The sequence below is a fragment of the Tursiops truncatus genome, chromosome 13 (assembly GCF_011762595.2).
Source record: "Tursiops truncatus isolate mTurTru1 chromosome 13, mTurTru1.mat.Y, whole genome shotgun sequence".
NCBI classification, from domain to species: domain Eukaryota; kingdom Metazoa; phylum Chordata; class Mammalia; order Artiodactyla; family Delphinidae; genus Tursiops; species Tursiops truncatus.
The window spans coordinates 364,939-386,996 of NC_047046.1; the positions used below are offsets into that span (position 1 = coordinate 364,939).

The following is a 22,058-nucleotide window of genomic DNA, read 5'->3' on the forward strand; positions in this document are numbered from 1 at the left end:
CCTTCTCTTCCTGTGTGTGGTGGCCGCTTCCCAGACCTCAGCCTTCCTCCAAGCTGACACAGGTGAACTGGTGGCCTCCCCACCAGTTCGAACAGAAGCCTGTCCCTGACCCCCAAGCTGATGAGCAGCGGGACCCAAGCCTCTCACCGCCTTCTAGCCGCCAGCACCCCGTAAGCAGGTGGGGCTGGGGGAAGGCAGGCTCCAGTGTCACCAGCGAAAAAGCAGACTGACTGCTGGGCCAGGCAGCCCGCTAGAGCTCAGCCCGTCCCAGGCCTGACGGTGACGGGAACCGTGCTGCTGGGTCTCGGTTACTCCCCCGGAAGTGCCGGCCTGCAGTGGCATTCGTAGCTCCCTGCAGAATCAAGTCCGAGGCCCTCAGCACACAGGGCTGCCACCCAATTCGGCCTCTGTGGCTCTGTCTCCTCATTCCCACCCCTTCCCGGCCCCTCTGAGATGGAAGCCATGAAGTACACACCGTGAGGGGTGTTGAGGACCCCCCAGTCGAGCCGTCCAGCGCTCCCTTGGGCGTGCCATGTGCCGGTTCATTTCTCTGTTGCAAATGGATGTCCTTTCCATCCTGTTCCTCGGGATGCTGGCAAAGCAAATGCAGCAGAGATGAGCTGTGCGCGTTCCTTCCCACTCTTAGCCTCTGCCCCGGGTCCCAGTGGAGCTGGGAAGCTGGAGGGAGGCCCAGCCCCGCGGATCTGCCAGCTGAAAGTCCTGACCTGCAGAAGGACCTCGTGGCCAGCTCCCAGGGGACAACTGTCACCATCTCAGGAATGACTCCCACTGGTAACTGAAACACAGCCCTTCAGAAAATTGTATAAACTTGGAATTCTCAAGTTATGATTAAACAAAGGTAATAAGCACTCAGGACTCAGCCCTTCTTGATAAACGTGCGCATCTGGCTGTTCCCTCTGCTCCCGAGGGCGTCTACGACTGTACCTGTAGGTTCTCTGCGGTGCTGCCTTTGATCCGGTCTGTGGACCTCACTGTTGGTAGCTTGAAACTGGCCCCACTAGGAGTATTTACACCATGGAAATGGGTAATTGCTGCAAATCAGGGTCATTTTGTTGTTTTCTGGAGAGAAGGTTGTTAAACACCAGCATGCCACTGCCCCCAACCAGTATAATCGTGAGAAATAATAGTTGTTTGAAGCCACTGCGGTTTGGGTTGGCTTGTTACATAGGAATGAATGGTGCTACCACGGCCCACAAAGGCCCAGCACTGGGTGGCCCCCTCCCCTCCCTCAGCAAACCTCCCCAGGGTCTTCCGTAGCTAGACCCAAACCTGGGCCCTCGCCCGGGCTGCCTGGCGATGTCTCCTCCCCACTCAGGGCTTGGCCCAGACCCGCTCCCTGGAGGGGCCTCCCAACCAGCCATTCTAGCATCAGCCTGTCTGGCTTTCTTCCTGGTGCCGACCATTGGAAAGGAAACGTTTCCTTACTATTTATCTCCCCTTCACAATTCAGAGCAGGACAATTCCTGGCTGCTCCGCTGGTGTAAACTTGGCTGAAGCGTCTGCTGACCGCTGGCAGTCGGGTGCTCACAAAGACCTTGCTTTGCACCCCTCTCCTGAGGCTCTTCTCCTCTCTGTTGAGCCTAGTGTGTTCTCTCATTTTGTTTTCTGTGTGTTTCCTTCTGGAGATGGTGATCCTGACCTGTATCCTCATCTCTGGTTCTCCCCCACCCACACGGAGCAGCCTGGCAGGACGAGTGTGGGAAGCCATGTTGAGTGCTGACCCAACCGTACGTGGTGCTGTGGGCGGCGCTGCTCTCAGTAGCAGCTCTGTGTGCCGGTCCCTGGGGCCTGCATAACATGCACCACAGATGGGGAGGCCTAAACAAGACACTTCTGGTCTCGCAGTTCTGGAGGTAGGTGTTGCAGGGCTGGTTCCCCCTGAGGCCTCTCTCCTGGGCGTGCAGACGGCTGTCTTCTCCCCGTGTCCCCATGTGGTAGTCCCTGTGTGTGTGTGCCCTGATCTCCTCCTCTTATAAGGACACCAGTCACATTGGGTTGGGGCCCACGCATATGGCCTCATTTTACCTCAGTCACCCACTTAGAGTCCCTATTTCCGCACACAGTCACATTCTGAGGTCCTCAGGGTTAGGGCTTCAACATGTGAATTTAGGGGGGCAGAGGCAGACACAGTTCAGCCCATAACACTTTGTCATCAAACATCAAACACCACAGGGTTTTATAAAGTCAGGTGGGTTTCCTTTAGGCAAACCCCACACCCTATATACTATTAACACCCCGTGGCAGGCTGAATAATGCCCTCTGCCCCTGTCTCCAAAGACATCCGTGTCCTGACCCCTGGCCCCTGTGAGTGTTACCTTATCTAGCAGAAGGGACTTTGCAAATTAAGGACCTTAAGGTGAGACACCTCTGGATTGTTCTGTGGGTCCTCAGTGCAATTGCAAGGGAGGCAAGAAGGGCAGGCAAAAAGAGATGTGACAGAACCAGAGGCTGGAGTGACCGTTTGAAGGCAGAGGGAGAGCCGCAAGCCAAGATAGGCTGTGGGAGCTGGAAGAGGCAAAGGAAACAGCTCCTCCCAGAGTGTGGGGAAGGAGCAACCCCACGATTCTGGACGTCTGACCTCCAGAAGTGCGAGAGGGTGAGTCCGTGTTGTTTGGTGTGGCTTGTTATAGTGGCCACAGGAAGCTAAGACACACCCTCACCGTCTTCTCCTTTGGTTTTCAGTCTTTAGGAAGGGTCCAGTGTCTGCCGAGGCTTTGCAGGAGGGGCTGGAGAATTCTCTCTCACCTGAGCCCCCAGCGACACCTCAGCTAGTTGATCCGTTGCAGGACGGGGCTGAGCCTCTGCCCCGGCCAGCAGGGCCACAGTCTCAAGGTGCCCGCAACCCACGTCCACACTGCCTGAGCCACCTCTTCAAACACCAGGCAGATGTCACCCCTGCTTGAAAGGTGCCAGTGGCTTCCCCACTCTGATGGACCCTGTGTGGCTTGCTGCCCCCCCGCCTCATCTCGGACCCCTCCTGCTCTGGACGTGCGATTCCTTCCCTTGTAAAGCTCCGGCACGCGCCGGCCTCCTCGTCACGCAAAGTCAGCTCAACTACGACTTCCTCAAAGAAAACACTGAAGTCTGGGATTAACATATACACACCAGTATATACAAAATAGGTAAACAACAAGGACCTACTGTACAGCACAGGGAACTGTACTCAATATCTTGTAATAACCTATAAGGGAAAAGAATCTGAAAAAGAGTGTATATATATATATATATATATATATATATATAACTGAATCACTTTGCAGTACACCAGAAACTAACACAACATCGCAAATTAACTACACTTCACTTTTTTAAAAAATAAAGTTAAAAAACAGGGCTTCCCTGGTGGCACAGTAGTTGAGAGTCCGCCTGCCGATGCAGGGGACACGGGTTCGTGCCCCGGTCTGGGAAGATCCCACATGCTCTTCCCACATGCCGCGGAGCGGCTGGGCCCGTGACCCATGGCGGCTGAGCCTGCGCGTCCGGAGCCTGTGCTCCGCAAGGGGAGAGGCCACAACAGTGAGAGGCCCGCGTACCGCAAAAAAAAAAAAAAAAAACAAAAAAAAAAACCCAAACCCGTGGCTCTCCTTGCTGTCCCACAATTACCTGCATGACGCCTTTTCTTACTTTCTTCATGAGTGGAAACTTATGTCCACACAGGCTTTTGTGTGGACATAAGTTTCATTTCTCTGAGATAAATACCCAAGAGTGCAGTTGCTGGGTCATATAATTAAGTATATGTTTCATTTTTAGAGAAATTGCCAAGCTCTATTCCAGAGTGGCTGTACCACTGTACATTCCCATCAGCAACATAGATAAGAGATCTAGTTTCTCCACATCATTGCCAGCATTTGGTATTGCCGCTATTTTATTTTGGCTGCTCTGATAGGTGTGAAGTAATATATCAAGGTGATCTTAATTTGCATTTCTGTAATGGCTAGTGATGTTGAACATCTTTCACAAGCAAGCTTATTTGCCATCCATATATCCTTTTTGGTGAAACATGTCTTCATATATTTGCTTATATTCTAATCATTTTTTTTAATTTTATGTTTTGAGAGTTCTTAAAATATTTTAGGTACCAGTCCTTCATGTAGTTTGTAAATATCTTCTTGCAGTCTGTGGCTTGTCTTTTCATCCTCTTAATAGAGTCTTTCTCAAAACGAAAATGTTTAACTTTGATTAAGGCCAATTTATTGATTTCTTTCTTTTGTGGATTGTGCTTTTGGTGTCATGTGTAAGAACTCTTCACCAAGCCCTCAGTCCTGAAAATTTTCTATTTTTTTTCTGTAAAAGTTTTATAGTTTCACACATTTTTACACTTAAGTCCATGATCATTTTGAGTTAAAATTTGCATTTGCAGATGACATGATAAGCTATGTAGAAAATTCCAAGGAATTTACAACCAAAAATCTCCTAGAACTAATAAATGAGTTCAGCAAGGTCTCAGGATACAAGATCAACACACAGAAGTCCATCACATTTCCATATACTGACAGTGAACATGTGGAAACCAAAATTTAAAACACAATATCATTTACAGTCACTCCAAAGAAAATGAAATACTTAGGTATAAACTTTAACAGAACATGTACAGGATCTGTATGCTGAAAATTACAAAATGCTGAGAAAGAAATCAAAGATCTTAATAAATGCAGAGACATACCATGTTCACGGATTGAAAGACTCAACATAGTAAAGATGCCAATTTTCCCCAAATTGATTTATAGTTTTAATGCAATTCCTATCAAAATCCAACAAAGGATATTTGTGGACACAGACAAGTTTATTCTAAAATTTATCTGGAAGGACATGGACCCCAGAATAGTTAGAACAGTCATGAAAAAGAGTAAAGTGGGAGGAATCATCTAACCTGATATTATGGCTTGCTGTAAAGCTACCGCGGTGAAGACTGTGCTGTTGGCAGAGGGATAAGCATGGTGATCAACGGAACGGTGCAGAGATCCCAGAAACAGCCAACAAGCAGTCAACTGATTTGACAAATGTACAAAAGCAAGTTAATGGAGGAAGAATAGACTTTTCAATAAACAGTGCTGGAACAATTTGGTACCAGTAGACGAAAAAGAAAGAAAAATATCTTCATCTAAACCTCATGCCCTATGCCAACAATTTTCTTTCTAAAGATTGAAAAAAAATACATATATATATATATATATATATATACACACACACATATATAAATAAACATTGCTACGGCTCCAAGGCAGGAGTCACTTTTGCATTTGTACCTGAAAGACAAGGACTAGCGCGGTAGAAGGTTAGGTGCTCAGGGGCCAAGGCCAGGGGCCAGCGCCACCTCCGAGCCACACGGACCCAGCCCCCGCCCCGGGTGCTTACTAGCCACGCCCCCAACACAGTAGGGGCGGGGCCAGGACGCCCATACACTGACAGCTGGGGCGGGGCGGGGGCGGGGACCAGAGCTTAGGCACGCCACTTCCGCCGGAAGCTCAATTGCCCGGCTTCCTGTTGGAGTTGGTCCGGCAGGTCCGGGAGCTGCGTTTCTGACAAGGGAAAGAGCCCCAAACTCACTCTTTCAAATCGGCCTCGGGCCAATTGTGAGTGGGCTGGGTCTCGACACTGCAGCTGGAGCAGTCCCGCCCCGAGGGCGGCTGCTGGCTAGCAGAAGAGGACCTTATCTCTTCCGGAACGGAGGCTGCGCGCACTGGCTGTTTCCGGGGGGCCGGACTCCGTCGCCGCGCCGCGCTCCGCCTCGCGCGGGGCCACGTCTCCGCCTGAGCGGCCGGGCGGGGCGTTTGCAGCGGCTTCCTCAGCGCCGGGGTGAGGGTCGCGGGGTGGCTCCTGGGCAGGGCCTCCGGCCGGGGAGGGCGTGGGGAGCTAGGGAACCGCGGCGCGGTCGGAGTGGGGGCCGGGCGAAGGGCGGCGGTACCGGGGCGGACGCGGAGGGCCGGCTGCGGCTCCGCCTAGAGCGACAACGCCCCGCGCTAGTCCGGCTTCTCACCGTTGGTAGCCTCCGGGCCTGGAAGCCGGCCTGTGTAGCTGTTAGGGAACTGGCTTCATAAATATACATACATTCGAGCCCTTCCGGAGCGCTGTCTACCCGTGCCGGGGAGTGATCTGTTCAGAGGTGCCCACAACTGCTGTTGGTCTTGTTCTTTTGCAGAACTTCTGTCAGGATGACATGTGTGACATGGTGTCGGGTGGTTAGTGTGAAGCCTGGTTTAAAGAGCCCATGTGCTCTCAGCCTCTCAGTCCACCTCGATTCCATCTCGATTCTGGGTGCTTAGAGGCGTTTCACTGGTGCAGTGATACCTTCCAGAGGCAGTGGGGTCAGGCGTAGTCACTAGTCTGCAGGTGATGCAGGTGAACAGCTCGGCCTTCATTCAGCAACTGTTTGTTGAGTGTCGGTCGTGTGAGCGGCACTGTTCATTGTAGGTGCTGGGATCCAGAGCCGAAGTCGTGTCAGGGTCCCTGCCCTCACTGAGCTCACGCTGTCGTGGAGGGATGCGGAGGATAAATGAGGTCATTGCTGAGAGAGTATTGGGCGGTGCTTGGGGTGGGTCTGTAGGAGACCCCGTCGGCGGAGGTGACTTTTGAGCCAAGGCCTCTGTGACAAGAAACTAGCCATGCAAAACTGTGGGATAAGAGTGTTTCGGGCAGAATGAAGAGCAAGTGTGATGACCCTGAGGGAGGAGTACGTTTGGTGTTTTGAGGTAGAGAAGTATGGCAAGTATGTAATGAAAAAGGAAGAAAATGATAGGGAACAAGGATGCAATGTAGGGAGGGGTCAGATGGTATGCAGCATCCTAGTTCGTGGTGAGAGGCTTAGATTTGATTGTCAGTGTGATTGAAAACCACTGGGACGTTGTAAGCCATTTACAGGTGACTCGTGGATTTTTCTTTTTTTTACATTTTAAATTGTCCCTAAAATATTGCAAATACAACTTTTTATTGGAGTGATAGCCTTCAGTTCCAGTGGACCTTGAATGGCAAGAAAAGGAAATAAAAGTCATCTGACATTACTCAGATTCAAAAGTAACCTTTTTTTTCTTTTTAGCCAGTTGCCTTAAGCAGCAGTATAATTTTTAAATTTAACTAAACTTACAATATTATGTTAGTTTCAGGAGTATAACATAGTAATTTGATGGGTTGTTTTTTGGTTTTTTGGCCATGCCGTGCAGCATGCGGGATCCTAATTCCCCAACCAGGGATCGAACCCATGCCCCCTGCAGTGGGAGCACAGAGTCTTAATTACTGGACTGCCAGGGAAGGCCCTGATGTTTTTATAAATTAGACTCCATACAAAGTTATTATAAAATATTGGTTATATTCTTTGTGCTGTACATTGCATCCTTGTAACTTATTTATTTTATACCTAGTAGTTTGTACCTCTTAATCCCCTTCACCTACTTTGCCCCTCTCCCTTCCCTTCACCTCTCTGGTAACCACTAGTTTGTTCTCTGTATCTGTGAGTCTGTTTCTGTTTTGTTATATTTGTTCATTTGCTTTCTTTTTAGATTCCACAGTGATAACATACAGTATTTATCTTCCTCTGTCTGACTTATTTCACTAAGCATAATGCCTTCCAGGTCTATCCATGTTGTCGCAAGTGGCAAAATTTTGTTCTTTTTTTATGACTGAGTAATTTTCTGGCGTGTGTGTGTGTACCATATCTTCTTTATCAAAGCAGCATACTTTCTTTTTTCTTTTCTTTTTTTTTTTTTTTTTTGCAGTAAGCGGGCCTCTCACTGCTATGGCCTCTTCCGTTGCGGAGCACAGGCTCCAGACGCGCAGGCTCAGCGGCCATGGCTCGCGGGCCCAGCCGCTCCGCGGCATGTGGGATCTTCCCGGACCGGGGCACGAACCCGTGTTCCCTGCATCGACAGGTGGACTCTCAACCACTGCGCCACCAGGGAAGCCCAGTATACTTTCTTGAATGAGAATATATTCAGTTGGCTTTTACCTATTGATTTTGACAAAAAGCAATTGAAGGGAAAATAACACTAATAATAATAGCTGCTATTTATTGAGCTCATGGGACGTGTGCAGTTAATCCTGGCACAGATTTTTTATTCTTTTTCTCATCATCTTACTGATGAGATCGCCAGCTAAGAGTGGTTAAGAAATCTGCCCATGATCTCACAGGTGAGGGTCGGGGAGTCAGGACCTGCAGCCACGATGTCTGATACCTGAGTCTGTCCTTTACATTACACTGCTATATGGTGACATTAGGCTTTCCGGGTTTTCACTTTGGCCATGCTCTGTTGTTTTTCTTTTCTTTTTGGCTGCCCCACGTGGCTTGCAGGATCTTAGTTCCCCCACCAGGGGTCGAACCCATGCCATCGGCAGTGCATGTGCTGGTGGTCCAGAGTCCTAACCACTGGACCACCAGGGAATTCCCATGCTCTGTTGTTTCTGATTGCTGATAGGGACATCTTAAAGAAGATGGGGTAGATGGAGCTGTTAATGTGCATATACCAAATCCATGTAATCTTCTGTCTGGGGGAAGCTGGAAGTCACATAGGTGCCTGAGATGGTAATTTCTTGATCTGAAGTCTCTTGATGTCAGACAGTGATGAACCTAGAGTTACACGCACTTCGCAAAGTTCTAAGTGACGGTTTGCCTCATCTCTTCCCTCTGGGAAACAGCAGAATGCACGTGGTCAAAAACAGTACTGTGATTAGGCTGATCTCTGCTTTTTAATCACAAAATGGAGTGTGCATGTTACTACTAACAGCTTCCTTGTGATGTGCTCCCAGCTGTCTGACCCTCCTTGCCCTGTGTTCGTCAGCCGTCTGAGATAATGAGGCCCTGGACAACTGAATCATGCTAAGTAAAATTCACAGGAGGCTGAGGATACATGGAGAATGCCAGGGTATTATGGACAGGGAGAAGTGTCCCTTCACCAGGGGCTGCTTCTGGTGGTCTGTGAATTCCATCTCTTGTCTGGCTTCAGGAAGAGCTGCATGTGAACAGGAGCCACCTTCATAAGTTACCAGAACAAGTCACAGTCACAGGGTCTCGAACTCTCGGCGGCTGCACCATCCATCTCTGGAGGGGGTAGGGCTCCTTGGGAATCAGAAGGCTTCTTGTTTAGTAAGAAATCCAAATAAAGGGAAGCCAGTGAGCGGAGTGTGTGTTGGCACTGGGCTCAGACGGCCTGATTCATTTGTCTTTGGCCTGCCTTCCTCAGTGGACGTGAACATCTAGGCCAGTGTTCCTCTTTCCCGCACAGTGTCAGGGTCAGGTGTGGTCACCGCTTGCCTCGGTGGCGCATTCTCTGTGGCTCCTTGGCCGCCCCTGTGCCCTCCCTCCTTTGGTTGGCATGTTCCGTCTTCCGTAGGTAAGTCCAGTCCCACTGGCTGTCGCGCTCTTCCTGGTCACTGTCACTGCTTATCTGCCTGTGACCATTCACGTACAGCTCTCCCAGTTTATACCTCCCAGGGTGTTCTTTGCCCTCACTAGAACTGCGGCTCCCACCTGCGTTTAGTAGAAACAGACTTACTCTGTATTTGACAAGGCATTGTGGATGACCAAGGATGCAAATACTGTCATCGTTTTGTTTTGGAACCACTAGCTTGGTTGTTAAGGGGTGGAACTTGGTGAGGCAGAGATTTAAGTCAGTAGCCTGTGCTGAGCACTGCTCTGTGCAGGGGATGTTCCAGGGGGTAGGGGCAGACTTGGAGTCGTGATTTCTGCATCCAGGATCTTACAGCGTGATGGAAGAGATAGGCACACACACACTGCGATGTGATATGCTTGCAGGGGGTATCGTGATGGCAGAAGCGAGTGGGCCACGTGCTTTGCCTGAGGCCCAGGAGGGACTTGAGAGCAGTGCCTGATGGTAGACATGGAAGGGTCCATGGGTATTTGCCTGGAGTCAAGGAGAGAAGGGCATTGGCAACAGTTACCCATGTTTTCACACATTTCTATCCGTGGTCCTCTCAAGTACAAACCCTTAGAACTAGCTCTACACTTAATAGTAGACATAGGGAATCCCCTGCTTGTCCAGCGGTTAGGACTGCGCCTTCCCTGCCGAGGGCCCAGGAACTAAGATCCTGCAAGCCGAGAGGTGTGGCCACAAAAAAAAAAAATTGGCCATAGCCTTTTTATATTCGTAACAGCACTGTTATTGATCCATGGTATCGCTGGCCTGTCGGGCGCCGGGTTGCAGAGGGGAACGTGTGGATGATGGGAGCTGTGGGCCAAACACCACTGGGTTCCCGTCGCTGGGCCTCACCACGGGGTAGACCAGGTTGTGCCAGCCCCAGGCTGTGTGTTCGTGGGTGACAGGGTGACAGAGGACTGTGGAGAAGCAGGCGCACCTGCCTGTCCAGTGAGAGTCGGCTCCTGCTTAGGCTCTTCAGAAATGTCTATGTGGGATTTGTAAGCTGGGGAGGAAAGTCATGTAAATTTTTGTCCTGAAACCTGCGATAGTATCCTCATTACACGTCAGATGTGATAACCAGTTGCCAGACTTCGGGCAAAGTTTTGCCACCTTAAACTCAGCCTGGCAGGATGGGCTGAAAGATAGCAGATCCTGCGAGAAATGAAGGATGCATTGGTTACCTGCTGTGACATGCTGTCTCTGCCCCCATCCCGGGACGGCTACTTCCCTCTGTCCTCACCCCCTGTGCTTTCCTCCAACAGTGTCCAGTTTACCATGTCCCACGCCATCGCGTCTTCCATGTTGCCCTCTGGATCTGAGCTGTGGCCTGGGCACTGACATGCCAGGTCTCCTGGGGCAGGGGCTTGCCCTTTGAGCCCTGGGAGCTCTTGGGCCTGTGTGTCCAGTACAGAAGCCACTGGCCACATGTTGCTATTTACACACAAATTAGTTAAATTTAAATAAATACAGACTCAGCTCGTCAGTCACCCAAGGCCCACCCCCAGCTCCGTGGCCACCTCTGCCGATTCTAGCGCCGACTGTGGAGCTTCTCACCCTGGCGGGACGGTCTTTAGCCGGCGCCAGTGCAGGCGCCCTGTAGGGATGGGCCCAGGTGGAGCTGGTTCAGCATTTTATCCTCAAAATCTAGGATGTTGTAGGTGCTCAAGGATTATTTGTTGAATGAATAAATCTATATTTGTTTATTATACAGATGCAAATTGGGAACCAAATGTTAGTCTTGGAATTGTTACTTCAAGTCTGGCAAACGAAGTTTCATGATACCTTTTTTCTCTTTTTTCTCCTGTCAGGTATCATGATATTACTTGGTTTGATTTCAGGCCATTTGTGAGACTTTAAATCTTCCGAAAATGGCAGCCCTGGTGCGGCCCATCCCAGGAGCTCTCGGCCATTGCTGATGGCAGAAACCAAGCTCGCTCGCAGTTCACTTGCAGCCCCTGACTGTCAGCCCAGCCCGTGTCACCCTAGCCATGGACGGTGCAGCGGCCGTACAGGAAGGCCTGCTGGAGGACAGACCCGGCAGTGGGATCTCAGCTTGCCCCGAGGCCCCCCCAGAGCCCACTGGCTCCCTGACATCACTGGACCAGTGGGATGAAGCCCAGTGTAAGTCACCAGTTACTCTGTGTGCTGCTGACTTTCTGCCTTCAAACAGGAGAACGTGGGTCAGCGTGCATTTTGGAGGAAGCCTGTGGTGTCTAAGACCGTAATGAACTTTTTAATTCATTCAGAGTGTGTTTTTAGTAATCAGATGAGGGTTTGGTTTTGTTTTTTAGTTGATGCCAACCTTGAATCAAGCACCACGCATGTTAAATAGAACGGGAACTTTGTGGAACTTTCTGCTCCAGCAGGACAGAGCAGCATGGTTACCGTTAAGGCTTCTGTAGGTCTTCACTGACACATCATTGTGCCCTAACATTCTACCTTTTTGGTTGGTTGCCAGAATTTTACTAACTGGGATCCAGAAATGGTCCACTAGTGATCTGAGGATTATTGGATCACATTTGCATGTTAGCTGATGTGTTATTTGTGCATCGGAAGTACAGGGTGAATTACCCACTCCATTCCATGCCCCTTCCTGGTCGGTGTGTGCTTGAAAATCGTTACCATGTGTATTTACTGATTTACTAGCAGAAACTGCATTCCTGTTCTTGTAAAACAGTGCTCAAGCACCTGAAACGGCTTTGCTGGTCACTGCTCCTTATACGCCGGGTGAGGCCAGTGTGGCTCGGCCCGAGACCAAGAGCTCTACAGTGGGACGGCTCCCAGGTCTGCCACTAACAGCAAGGAGCCCTCAAGCAAGATCCTTGATTTATCTCAGTCTCACTCTCCTCTTGAGAAAACGGAAAGATGAATGGTACCTGCATCTCGGGATGGTCGTGAGGGCCCATGTGAAATGCAAGCACCTGGGAAGCACCCAGGAAGTGGTGCTGGCCGTGTGTGTGTCGTCATCGTTATTTGTTTATCCATAATTAGCCTTGTGTTTGGAAACAATCAAGTCTTATTATTTATTGGGCCTTCTTTTAGCTTTCTTTTAAAGTGCAATATGATGCTCAAAAAATGACTTTGTTTTGTAAACAGGAAGGTTTAGAGACTCTCCTAGATCCGTAAGTAAGCCTGTCAGAAAGCAGAACTGACCCGATTAACTTGGATCTGAGATGCAGGATTCCTCCCCCGACCCCGACCCTGACCCCAGCAGGAGACTGAAGGGCTGTTTGTGTAAAACAACAGATGGTTGTTTCAGGGTGGTGGTGGGTCTCCCCGCTCTGCTTTGTGTCTGGGGTGCCCCGTTTATATTCTGGTTTTCCTTTCAGAGAGGCATGACAGTAGCTATGTTAGTTGGGAGTCACATTTCAAGTGACAGAAACCCATTTTAAATTTGCCTGGGCACAGAGAGAACTTCCTGGATGCATACTGGGTACGTCATGAGAGCCAAGTGATGCTGACCCTGTGCGAGGCTGGGGCATTGCAGTGCTGGGGCCCTGGCACCTGCCTGGAAGCCCCTCCACACGTCTCCCTGGCTCTTTGGCTGCCAACTGGCCGGTCTGTCACGGGGAGAGTGCTTTCTTTCTAGTTTCCTTTTGGCACAGAAATAGGTTTCAGTTAGAGCATAAACAAGTCTACTCGTAACAGTGTTAGTGGAGGAGAGTGAGCTTGGTAGCCGTGTATAGTCACCACTGGTCAACTTGGCTTTGTATCCGTCAGGTGTTTGTCAGCCATGAGCACGGACTCTGGGTTCTGCGCTCAGCTTTGCCATAATCGTTCTCAGCAGCTGTTCTGACTGCCTTTGATTTCTCATTTGGAATCAGCCCGTTGAAAACGTTAGGCTGTGACACGGGCTAGCACTGCTGTTAACAACGCCTGTTAGAAACATCGTCAACTGGGTTTTAAGCATGTGTAAGGTTTTTTTTGCTATTTTTTAAAAAACAGACTTTCGTAAGATTTCTTGTTGGTCTTGTTTAAATGCAAAGGCAACATTACTACTTAAATTCCACAGCCGTAGCGCGGAGGGTGAGGAGGGCGTCCTGCAGGTGAGTGTGTCAGGCTCTGCGAGGTCGAGTGACTTGTCCCACCTCACCGCCCACAGGAGGGGACGATCCTGCTGTCCTCTCAGAGTGAACAGATCCATGGCATGTGGAGATTGCTCACGTATCTAGATCCCCTCTTGTCCTGCTTGAGTTGTTAAAACCGTGATGGCCCAGCACACCCTCTTTTCCAGGTGCCGGTGTCGAGGTAGACAGAGCTTCAGATGAAGGAGGAAGCCAAGGGGACACCTGTCTGAATGGGCCGGCGCCACAGTTCCCAGACCCTCCGCTGTCAGTGGGTCCTGAAGCCTCTCCAGGTGTGGCTGATTTCCATGACAACCTAAGGAAGTCTCAGGGGACTAGTGCTGAGGGCAGTGTTAGAAAAGAAGCTTTGCAGTCCCTCAGACTCAGTCTTCCTATGCAAGAAACGCAACTGTGTAAGCATCTTCCCACTGGGCTCTTCCCCCCTCTCCCCCCACCCCCGGGCCCTTGTCACCCACCATCCTTCAGAGGCACAGGCCCTGCACCCCCCTTCCATTTGCTGTTTTATCACTGTGGTGGGTCGTACATTTAACAGTTAGCTCCATTTCAGAGACAAGATACACTTCATCATGGCCTGATGGTGACTTGGGCTTGAGGCCCAAGTTTAAAGGGCCTGTGCATGCGTGTCGTTTGTCACCCTGGGTGGTGAGCAAGCAGCCAGTGGGGTTTTGATCTTGACAGTTACACTTTTTTTTTTTTTTTTTTTTTGCGGTACGCGGGCCTCTCACTGCTGTGGCCTCTCCTGTTGCGCAGCACAGGCTCCGGACGCGCAGGCTCAGCGGCCATGGCTCACGGGCCCAGCCGCTCCGCGGCCACGGCATATGGGATCTTCCCGGACCGGGGCACGAACCCGCGTCCCCTGCATCGGCAGGCGGACTCTCAACCACTGCGCCACCAGGGAAGCCCGACAGTTACACTTTGAAGGCTTTCTTTTATGAGTTACTTTAATCAGTGTACATTTTGTGCAATCCCTGGGGATTCATGGGTGAACAAGTTGCAAACTGGCAGCCTCTGAGCCCTAGAAACCTCCAGGCCTTTTTCTAACATGTGGGTTTTCATACACAGACTTGTGTGATTTTACTTAATGGGATCATTTCACACGTGCTGTTTTCAAGCCTCATCCTCCCTTTAGTACCTCCTCCCCTCCCCTCCCGTCCAGGTCAGCCACATTCTCACATAGCCCTTTACAGGCGTCTGGAAACAGCCAGGTTTGGGGGTCGTTGTTTTTTAAAATGGGGTTAATGTCCCTCACATTATTGTGTGCTTTCCTCACCTAGCTTTATCACATGGATATTGCCCCACATCAGCTGATCAGCTGATGCAACTCCGTATCTATTCTCTTAAGGCTGGTAGGAGCCCCGCGTGTGGCCGGTAAGAGCCACGTGACCAGTACTGCAGTGAGCATCTCCCCATGCATGTTTGCAGCATTGGTGCTTTCGTTTCTGTGGGCTCCACCCTAGAAGCAGAATTCATGGTCAGAAGCAACAGCTGTGTTTACCTCCATCATGTGTGGTCACATTGCCAGGGCGCTGATGCCCTGTGAGAGGACACAGAGGCTGTTTCCTCTGAGTCTACCAGTCTGATGGGTGTGCTGTGATGCTGCCTTGATAGTTTCACTTGCAGCTCCCACTTACCTGGTTACTAGAGGGTTCTTCACAGGCATTATTTTGTTAGGGCCACAGCGTACTTTAAACATCTCTGTAAACTAACTGTTAGCATGTCAGCGAAGATGTTGTGTGAAATCCTGGGTCCTGACCTGAGGGGTATGTTAGCTCTGGCCCGAGGTACCCACCCGGCTCGCCTGCCCCCAGCCCAGCCCCGAGGCCATGTCTCTGGTGCTGCGCTTGCTGATTTGGGTTCCCTGCCTGAGGCCACAGCTCCTAGGTCTCTGCTGTCTGGACCACTCAGCGTTGTGAAAAGTATGAGAGACCTCTCGAGTGATGAGTGCACAGTTAGTGACAACACTGCTGAATTCCTAGTGAAATTCAGCAGCAGCTACGTACCTCCTAGGATCCACAGTTGAAGATGCTTCCGCCCATAAAGGGGCTCAGTTACGGCGTTTCTCTGCTCCCGTCAGCCTGCTGTCTGACCCCCCTGGGGAGACCTGGGGCTCTCCTCCCTTTCACTCGCTGTTCGGCCCTTTTCTTACCCAAAGTGAAAGGTTTGGATTTTAGATATTTAAAATTTTGTTATTAGCCAGAAAGTTGTCAGAGTAGTTCCCCTCCTGTCCTTGAGCAGAGACCCTGGACTGGAGTCGCCTCAGGCAGGAAACTGAGGTGAGGGGCCCAGACATAACTGCATGAAGAAGGCGAGTTCAGCGGCCGTTGTCCAGTCAGGATTGCTTCTCACGTTCCTCTGTACTGTCAGGGAGCGGACTTGGAGCTTGGTGAGAACCTCAGAACACTCACACTGGCACCAATTTCAAGTTCAGTTCTTTTGTTACTAAAAGGCACAGGTTGCCCGTGTCCTGTTTTATTTATTTTTTTTTAAATTTCAGGCTAAATATATATTAATTAATTTTATTTATTTTTGCTGTGTTGGGTCTTCGTTTCTGTGCGAGGCAAGTGGGGGCCACTCTTCATCGTGGTGCACGGGCCTCTCACTATCGCGGCCTCTCTTGTTGCGGAGCACAGGCTCCAGACGCGCAGGCTCAGTAGTTGTGGCTCACGGGCCTAGCTGCTCCGCGGCATGTGGGATCCTCCCAGACCAGGGCTCGAACCCTTGTTCCCTGCATTAGCAGGCAGATTCTCAACCACTGCACCACCAGGAAAGCCCCGCGCGTGTCCTGTTTTACCAGCCGGGTGCCCATAGGGGGCGATGCACTCGTGGCACGAGCACGGCCCCTGTGCTTGGCCAGTGTGTCTGCCACCAGGTGGGTCCTCTCTGTGGACAGTGTCCAAGGCTCGCAGTTTTCTCTCCATCTGCAAACACTTCTTTCAAACTAGACAGCCGTGTGTCGTTCAAAGCTAAATCGTATCGGTAATAAAACACAAAACAGCCAGGCTGCCGTTCTGATTGGTCCTCTGTACCCTGGTGCATTGTGAGTTTCTAAATGGCCATTTCCCCACCTCAGGCTCAACAGAGGCTCCAGTGCCCCTGGAGAAGGAACAGCAGGTCCGACTGCAGGCTCGGAAGCAGCTGGAAGAGCAGCTCAGACAGTACAGGGCGAAGCGCCAGCAGGAAAGAGTGAGTCTCCCTCTCTCGGACGAGCTAGTGGAAAACCTCACGTGTGAAAAACAGCAATTGGTCAGACATAATTCCAGGATCTGCTGTTTATTTCTCTCTCGGGGGGGGGTGGGCTTCTGTGCTTCTCTGCAAGGATCATTTTTGTCACGTAGTTCCCACCCTTTGGTTCCCACCCCGTCTGGTCCTTCTTCCCTCTAAGGCTGCCTTTAGAAAAGCAGGGGCAACAAATACTTGGGCAGAACTGCTGTCTGTGCTTGAGCGGCCAGTCCTGGGTTTGGCTTGTTTACTGTCTAAGTGGCACAGTTTCTACTGAACTTTGCTGTGCAGTGTTAGAATATGTGCCACGCCCCACACATATGATAAGTATGTCCATATGCTTTGCTAAAATCAGTTGTGTTCAGGTATGAAACTCTCGTTAGGATACCAATGAAAGCAGTCTTTTTAATCACATCGAGTGACTCTAAGAAAGGGGGGTATGAAGGTTCATTTCACTCTTCATCCAAGTTTTCTGTGGACTTGAAAAATGTCAAATTAAAGGAATTTAAAACTAAACAAACTTAAAAAACGCTTTTGGGGATTGATTTAGTAGTGACGGGTCCTCATCAAGGTTGGCCATTTGTTTTCCCAAGAGAGAACCTTGGCTTTTCGAGCGTCGGGGCTCTGAAGCCAATGTAAACGGACTGGAAGGGACAGCACCAGGCTCTGCACTGACAGAGGCTCCCACCCGGTCAGGGGCTTCTAGGGATCTGTCCAGATGGCCTGCCAGAAAACATTACAATGATGGTCAATAGTCAGTAGTAATTACGTGTGCTAGGCACTGTGTTAAATTCCCCACGGACTTCATAGTGAGGCTCGGACAGGTAAGGAACTTGCGGTAAAGTAGCAGAGCCAAGATACAGACCAGAGAGTGTCTGTGTGCCGAGCTTGTCCACAGCTTGCCTCCCAGGGGTTTGCACCACAAGTCAAGCTCTGCCTGGGTCATCCAACGTTAGGCAATGTGTCAGGAGTTCAGTGTGAAGTTTCACATCATTTCCCATCTTTAAAAATTATATGCATGCATATATGTGTATAAAACCTTAGCCTCAGTAAGATAACTTCTGTCCAGCTGCTGGGCTCATCACACACTGGTCTGAGCAACCTGACAGGCCCACTTGCTTGGTCACTCCGCCTTCCCCGCCCCACGCCGCACTAAGGAAGGCAGGCAGCAAGATGCCGGCTACTTTGGCCCCAACCTGTCCCCAGCTCTGGAGACCCTCGGGGCAGGGCCGGCTGAGGAGAGTGCAGCCTGGCAGGTGCCGTCCTCATGCAAATCGGCATCTGGGTGGGTTCTCCCCATGACCCAGGGGAGCTCAGAGCTGAAGTGACCGCCAGTGCCCCCGGCTGAGCTGGGACTTGAACCTGCCTATCTGAGCACAGAGCTGTGCTCTCCACTGCTGTGCTTGTGACCCATCAGCATGGCCTGTCGGTTCATGGAGTAGCATAAACCGAGTGAGGTTTTCTTTAAGAGTACAGGTTAGTTCAAAATGGGAGAATCTGTTGATAGAACTCATCATAATGGTCGTTCCATGTGGCAAGACTTAATGACCATCTCAGTAGGTGCTGAAAAGGTATTTGATAAAACTCAGAATTCTCGATTCAAAAAATGCAAAACAGGCAAGCAAAAACAAACTAGGAGTAGAAAGATACTTATTTAGGAATGTAGTTCAAACCTCATGTTTAAATGGTAGACATGATGGATGAAAGTCCTCCCCTGTTTGAGAGCATCTCCACGCATGTGCCTTCACGTAGAGGTGGTGATAATTTTTATGCGGGGGAGCCCCCTCTCTGCACTGCTCTTCACACGACCTTTCTCACTCCCCTGTCCTTCGCTCCTTCTCCATCAACACAGTGGAGGCCCTCCTCATCCTTCGTGACCATGTGTATGTACCAGCATTGCATTAACCAACCCATAGTGATTGACTTTAGGTGGTTTCTAATTTTTTGAAATTGCAAACAATGTTGCAGGGAATGTTTTGTGTCTTGGTATACTTTTGTGGGTAAATCCTTAACTGTCAAATTATTGGGTAAAAGGCTTTATGTTAGTTGATATATATTGCCCTCCACGTAGGATGGACTGGTTTACATTCCGGTTAGCAGTCTGTGAGATCCTTGGTAGCATTAGAAATAATGAAAATTGAATGTTCGTCCTCTGATAGGTGAAAAAACCCAGTACTTCCTAACAGTCAGCGCCTCTTTGCGTGTTGGCTGTTTGGGTGTCTTTGTCGGTCTTTGTCTGTTTTTCTGTTGGTTGTCTTTTTGTTATGTTGGTACTGTATATGAGGAAGTTATCCCCTTCTAGTATTTTTGCAAACAATTTTTTCTTAGTTCGCCGTGACTTCTTTTCTGGCATACTTTTTGCTGCACATCAGTTTTTTTGTTTGTTTGTTTGTTTTTGGCTGTGTCGCGCAGCTTGCAGGATCTTAGTTCCCTGACCAGGGATCGAACCCGTGCCCACTGCAGTAGAAGCACAGTCTTTTTTTTTTTAAATTCAATTTAAAAAATATTTATTTATTTGGCTGTGCCAGGTCTTAGTTGCGGCACATGGGGTCTTCATTGCTGAGTGCAGGCTCTTCGTTGTGGCATGCGGGATCTTTAGTTGCCAAACGCGGGCTCTTCAGTTGTGGCATGTGGGCTCTGAGTTGCAGCATGCAGGACCTAGTTCCCTGACCAGGGATTGAACCCGGGCCCCCTCCATTGGGAGTGCGGAGTCTCAACCACTGGACCCCCAGGGAAGTCCTGGAAGTGCAGTTTTAACCACTGGACCGCCAGGGAATTCCCTGCACATCAGATTTGAATGTTTACAGTCAGAACTTTCAGTATTTGCTGTTACTTCTTTTGGGGTTCATGTCATATTTGAGAGGATCTCCCCGTTTGAAGGATATAAGTAAATTCACCTCTGTTTTCTTCTTATGCTATAAGTAAGAGATGGTATAAAAAGTATTAAAAAGTTGTGGTTTTTTTCTGTGTAAATCTAATCCACTTGCAATGTTTTGGATGGAGGTGAGAGGTGGGAGTGAGCCTCTTTGTGGACAGCTGGCCAGTTATCTCAAATTGCTTATTTTGTAGTCTCTCTTTTCCCCACTGGTTGGAATGCTACCTTATTGTGGTGCTTCTTAAATATCTATAGACCCCACCTATGCTTGGACCAGTTCCTGGGCTGTGTTCTGTGTCATCAGCCCACCTACTCTTTTCTCATTCTCAGTGGATCTAATCATGGCAGCTTTATAGTGTGTGTTACCATCTGGGAGGCCTGGCATGTCCAACGCACCACGCCCCTAACTCTTCCTTGCTGCTCTGGCTCATTTATCCTTCCTCTTGTATCCCAGCATCGTTTTGAGATGCTCCTCGCCCACCTTGTTCCTTGCCACTTTGGGATTGCACTAACTTTGTAGAGTAACATAGAATATTAATCGTAAGAGAAAGTCATGTTGATTCAGCGCCAAGGAATGGTGTCTCCCCTCATCTCCAGCCTCATTCAAGGCCACTTGGGAAGTTCTAGCTAACATGAAGATATGAGAAAAAGAAGTAAGAGATATAAATATTGAAAAAATAGGAGAAATGTTATTTGCAGGTGTTGGTAACACCTTGGAAAAATGCTGGAGAATCAACTGAAAAATTACTATCATTATAAATTTATAAAAATATAAAATTATTAAAATAATTGGGGTTTAGAAATTGTCAGTTTCAAATACAAATAAGAAAAATCAAGTTGTCCTAGTATCACCAGTTATGAAATTAGTGGGAAAAGATAATATTTATAATATCAACAAAATAACAAAATATCTAAGTATTAAATTTAAATGACAACAAAAATGGTTTAGACTCTAAAACACTACATAACTTCCTCTGCTGAGGGTCAGGCAACAGATATAAATAAATGGGGGGAAGTGGCTCATTATCCCCTCAGTAATTATAAATTTAAGGTAGTTCTAATTCAACAGGACTTTTTTCTTAACTTGAAGAAAAATTTCAAGGTTTATGTAAAAGAATTATCATGGGAGGATAGCCAGGAATATTGTGTGAAGCAGATGTGAGGAGGAAGGACGTGCTCTGGTGGGTGTTTGGAAACGCCGTCGGGTCAGAGTCAGGCGTGCGCTTGGCTCTCACCCGGGGCCCCGTGGAGGCAGCGAGTCACAGAGCACGGGACGCCCGTGCCGCGGCCGCGTGCAGGGAGCCCTCGTTGCGTAATCGGCGTGGCCTCTCTGGATGGCGATTTCTGAATGCTGCTTGTCAATTTTAAACATAATTTTTGTACTTTCTTTTCCTTCTCAGTCAAGTCAACCTGTAACTAAAACGAGACTTTTTAGCACACTTGATCCTGAACTCATGTTGAACCCAGAAACCTTACCGAGGGCCAGTGCCGTGGCTATGACCAAAGAATATTCCTTCCTGCGCACCAGCGTCCCTCGGGGGCCGAAGGTGGGCAGCTTAGGGCTCCTGGCACATCCTAAGGAGAAAAAAAGTTTCAAATCAAGCAAAATTCGGTCTCTGGCTGATTACAGAACTGAAGATTCAGACGCTCGGAATTCTGGTGGAAATGTTCCGGCTCCGGACTCTGCCAGGGCCTCCCTGGAGCAGAACCGAGGCAGTGGGACGTCAGTGGTGTCTGAGCTCAGCCTGTGTCCCGAGGCCGATGACCGCCTGGAGGATGTGTCCCTGACGGGGGACAATGTGTCCGAGGCTGACGGGACCGAGAGTGACAGCTCCTCCTATAGCAGCGTCTCTGCCCGAGGGACGGCCGGCCTTCCAGTGAACACGGGGGGCGTGCGCCAGGCCCCCTGTGGGGTCAGCAGCCAGGAGATCGCCGCCAGCGCCCTGGGCCAGCTGCCCTCCATCTCGGATGTCCTCCAGGCCGCAGCCGCCGAGCGCCAAGAGCAGAGGCAGAAGGTCAATGGGGAGACGCGGCGCCGGGCTGACAGCATCTGCAGCAGGTGGGTGACGCCGGGCCTGCGAGGCACTGCCTTCCTCTCCGAGTCCCCCCTTGGTCTTTAATGCTTCATTTATATGCACTCTGTCTCTTTGTAAGAAGTGGAATTGGGTCGAATGAGTAATCACCTGCAGTGTTAAGATATTCTGCCTTCCAGGATCTGTGTAGACCTGTCTCTAAAACTGCACAGATGTGATGGGGGCTCATGTCTCCATGAGGACATTCTGGCCATGTGGTGGCTGAAAAGGCCATGCTGTGGGCAGGGGTGTATCGGTAGCATTCCTAAGAGCTTTGGCTCGCTACCTAAATCTTTTTTTTTTTTTTTTTTTGGCGGTACGCGGGCCTCTCACTGCTGTGGCCTCTCCCGTTGCGGAGCACAGGCTCCGGACGCACAGGCTCAGCGGCCATGGCCCACGGGCCCAGCCGCTCCGCGGCATG

The 22,058-nt window shown here is 49.8% G+C and overlaps 1 protein-coding gene across 4 annotated transcripts in view; it reads left to right on the forward strand.

Annotated features, from left to right (window-relative positions):
* The first annotated feature begins 5,536 nt into the window (after positions 1–5,536).
* The window catches only part of GOLGA3 (golgin A3), a 44,986-nt gene continuing 28,464 nt past the window's right edge, over positions 5,537–22,058 (forward strand). Inside the window, exons 1-5 of one of the 4 annotated variants that reach the window (XM_033836652.2) lie at positions 5,537–5,817; positions 11,195–11,507; positions 13,621–13,863; positions 16,542–16,654; positions 20,966–21,624. In XM_033836652.2, the coding sequence (XP_033692543.1) occupies positions 11,375–11,507; positions 13,621–13,863; positions 16,542–16,654; positions 20,966–21,624 (1,148 nt within the window). In that variant the 5' untranslated portion in view covers positions 5,537–5,817; positions 11,195–11,374. The remainder of the gene's footprint in view (positions 5,818–11,194; positions 11,508–13,620; positions 13,864–16,541; positions 16,655–20,965; positions 21,625–22,058) is intronic. The other 3 variants (XM_033836653.2, XM_033836654.2, XM_073790848.1) reach the window with 3 other exon arrangements.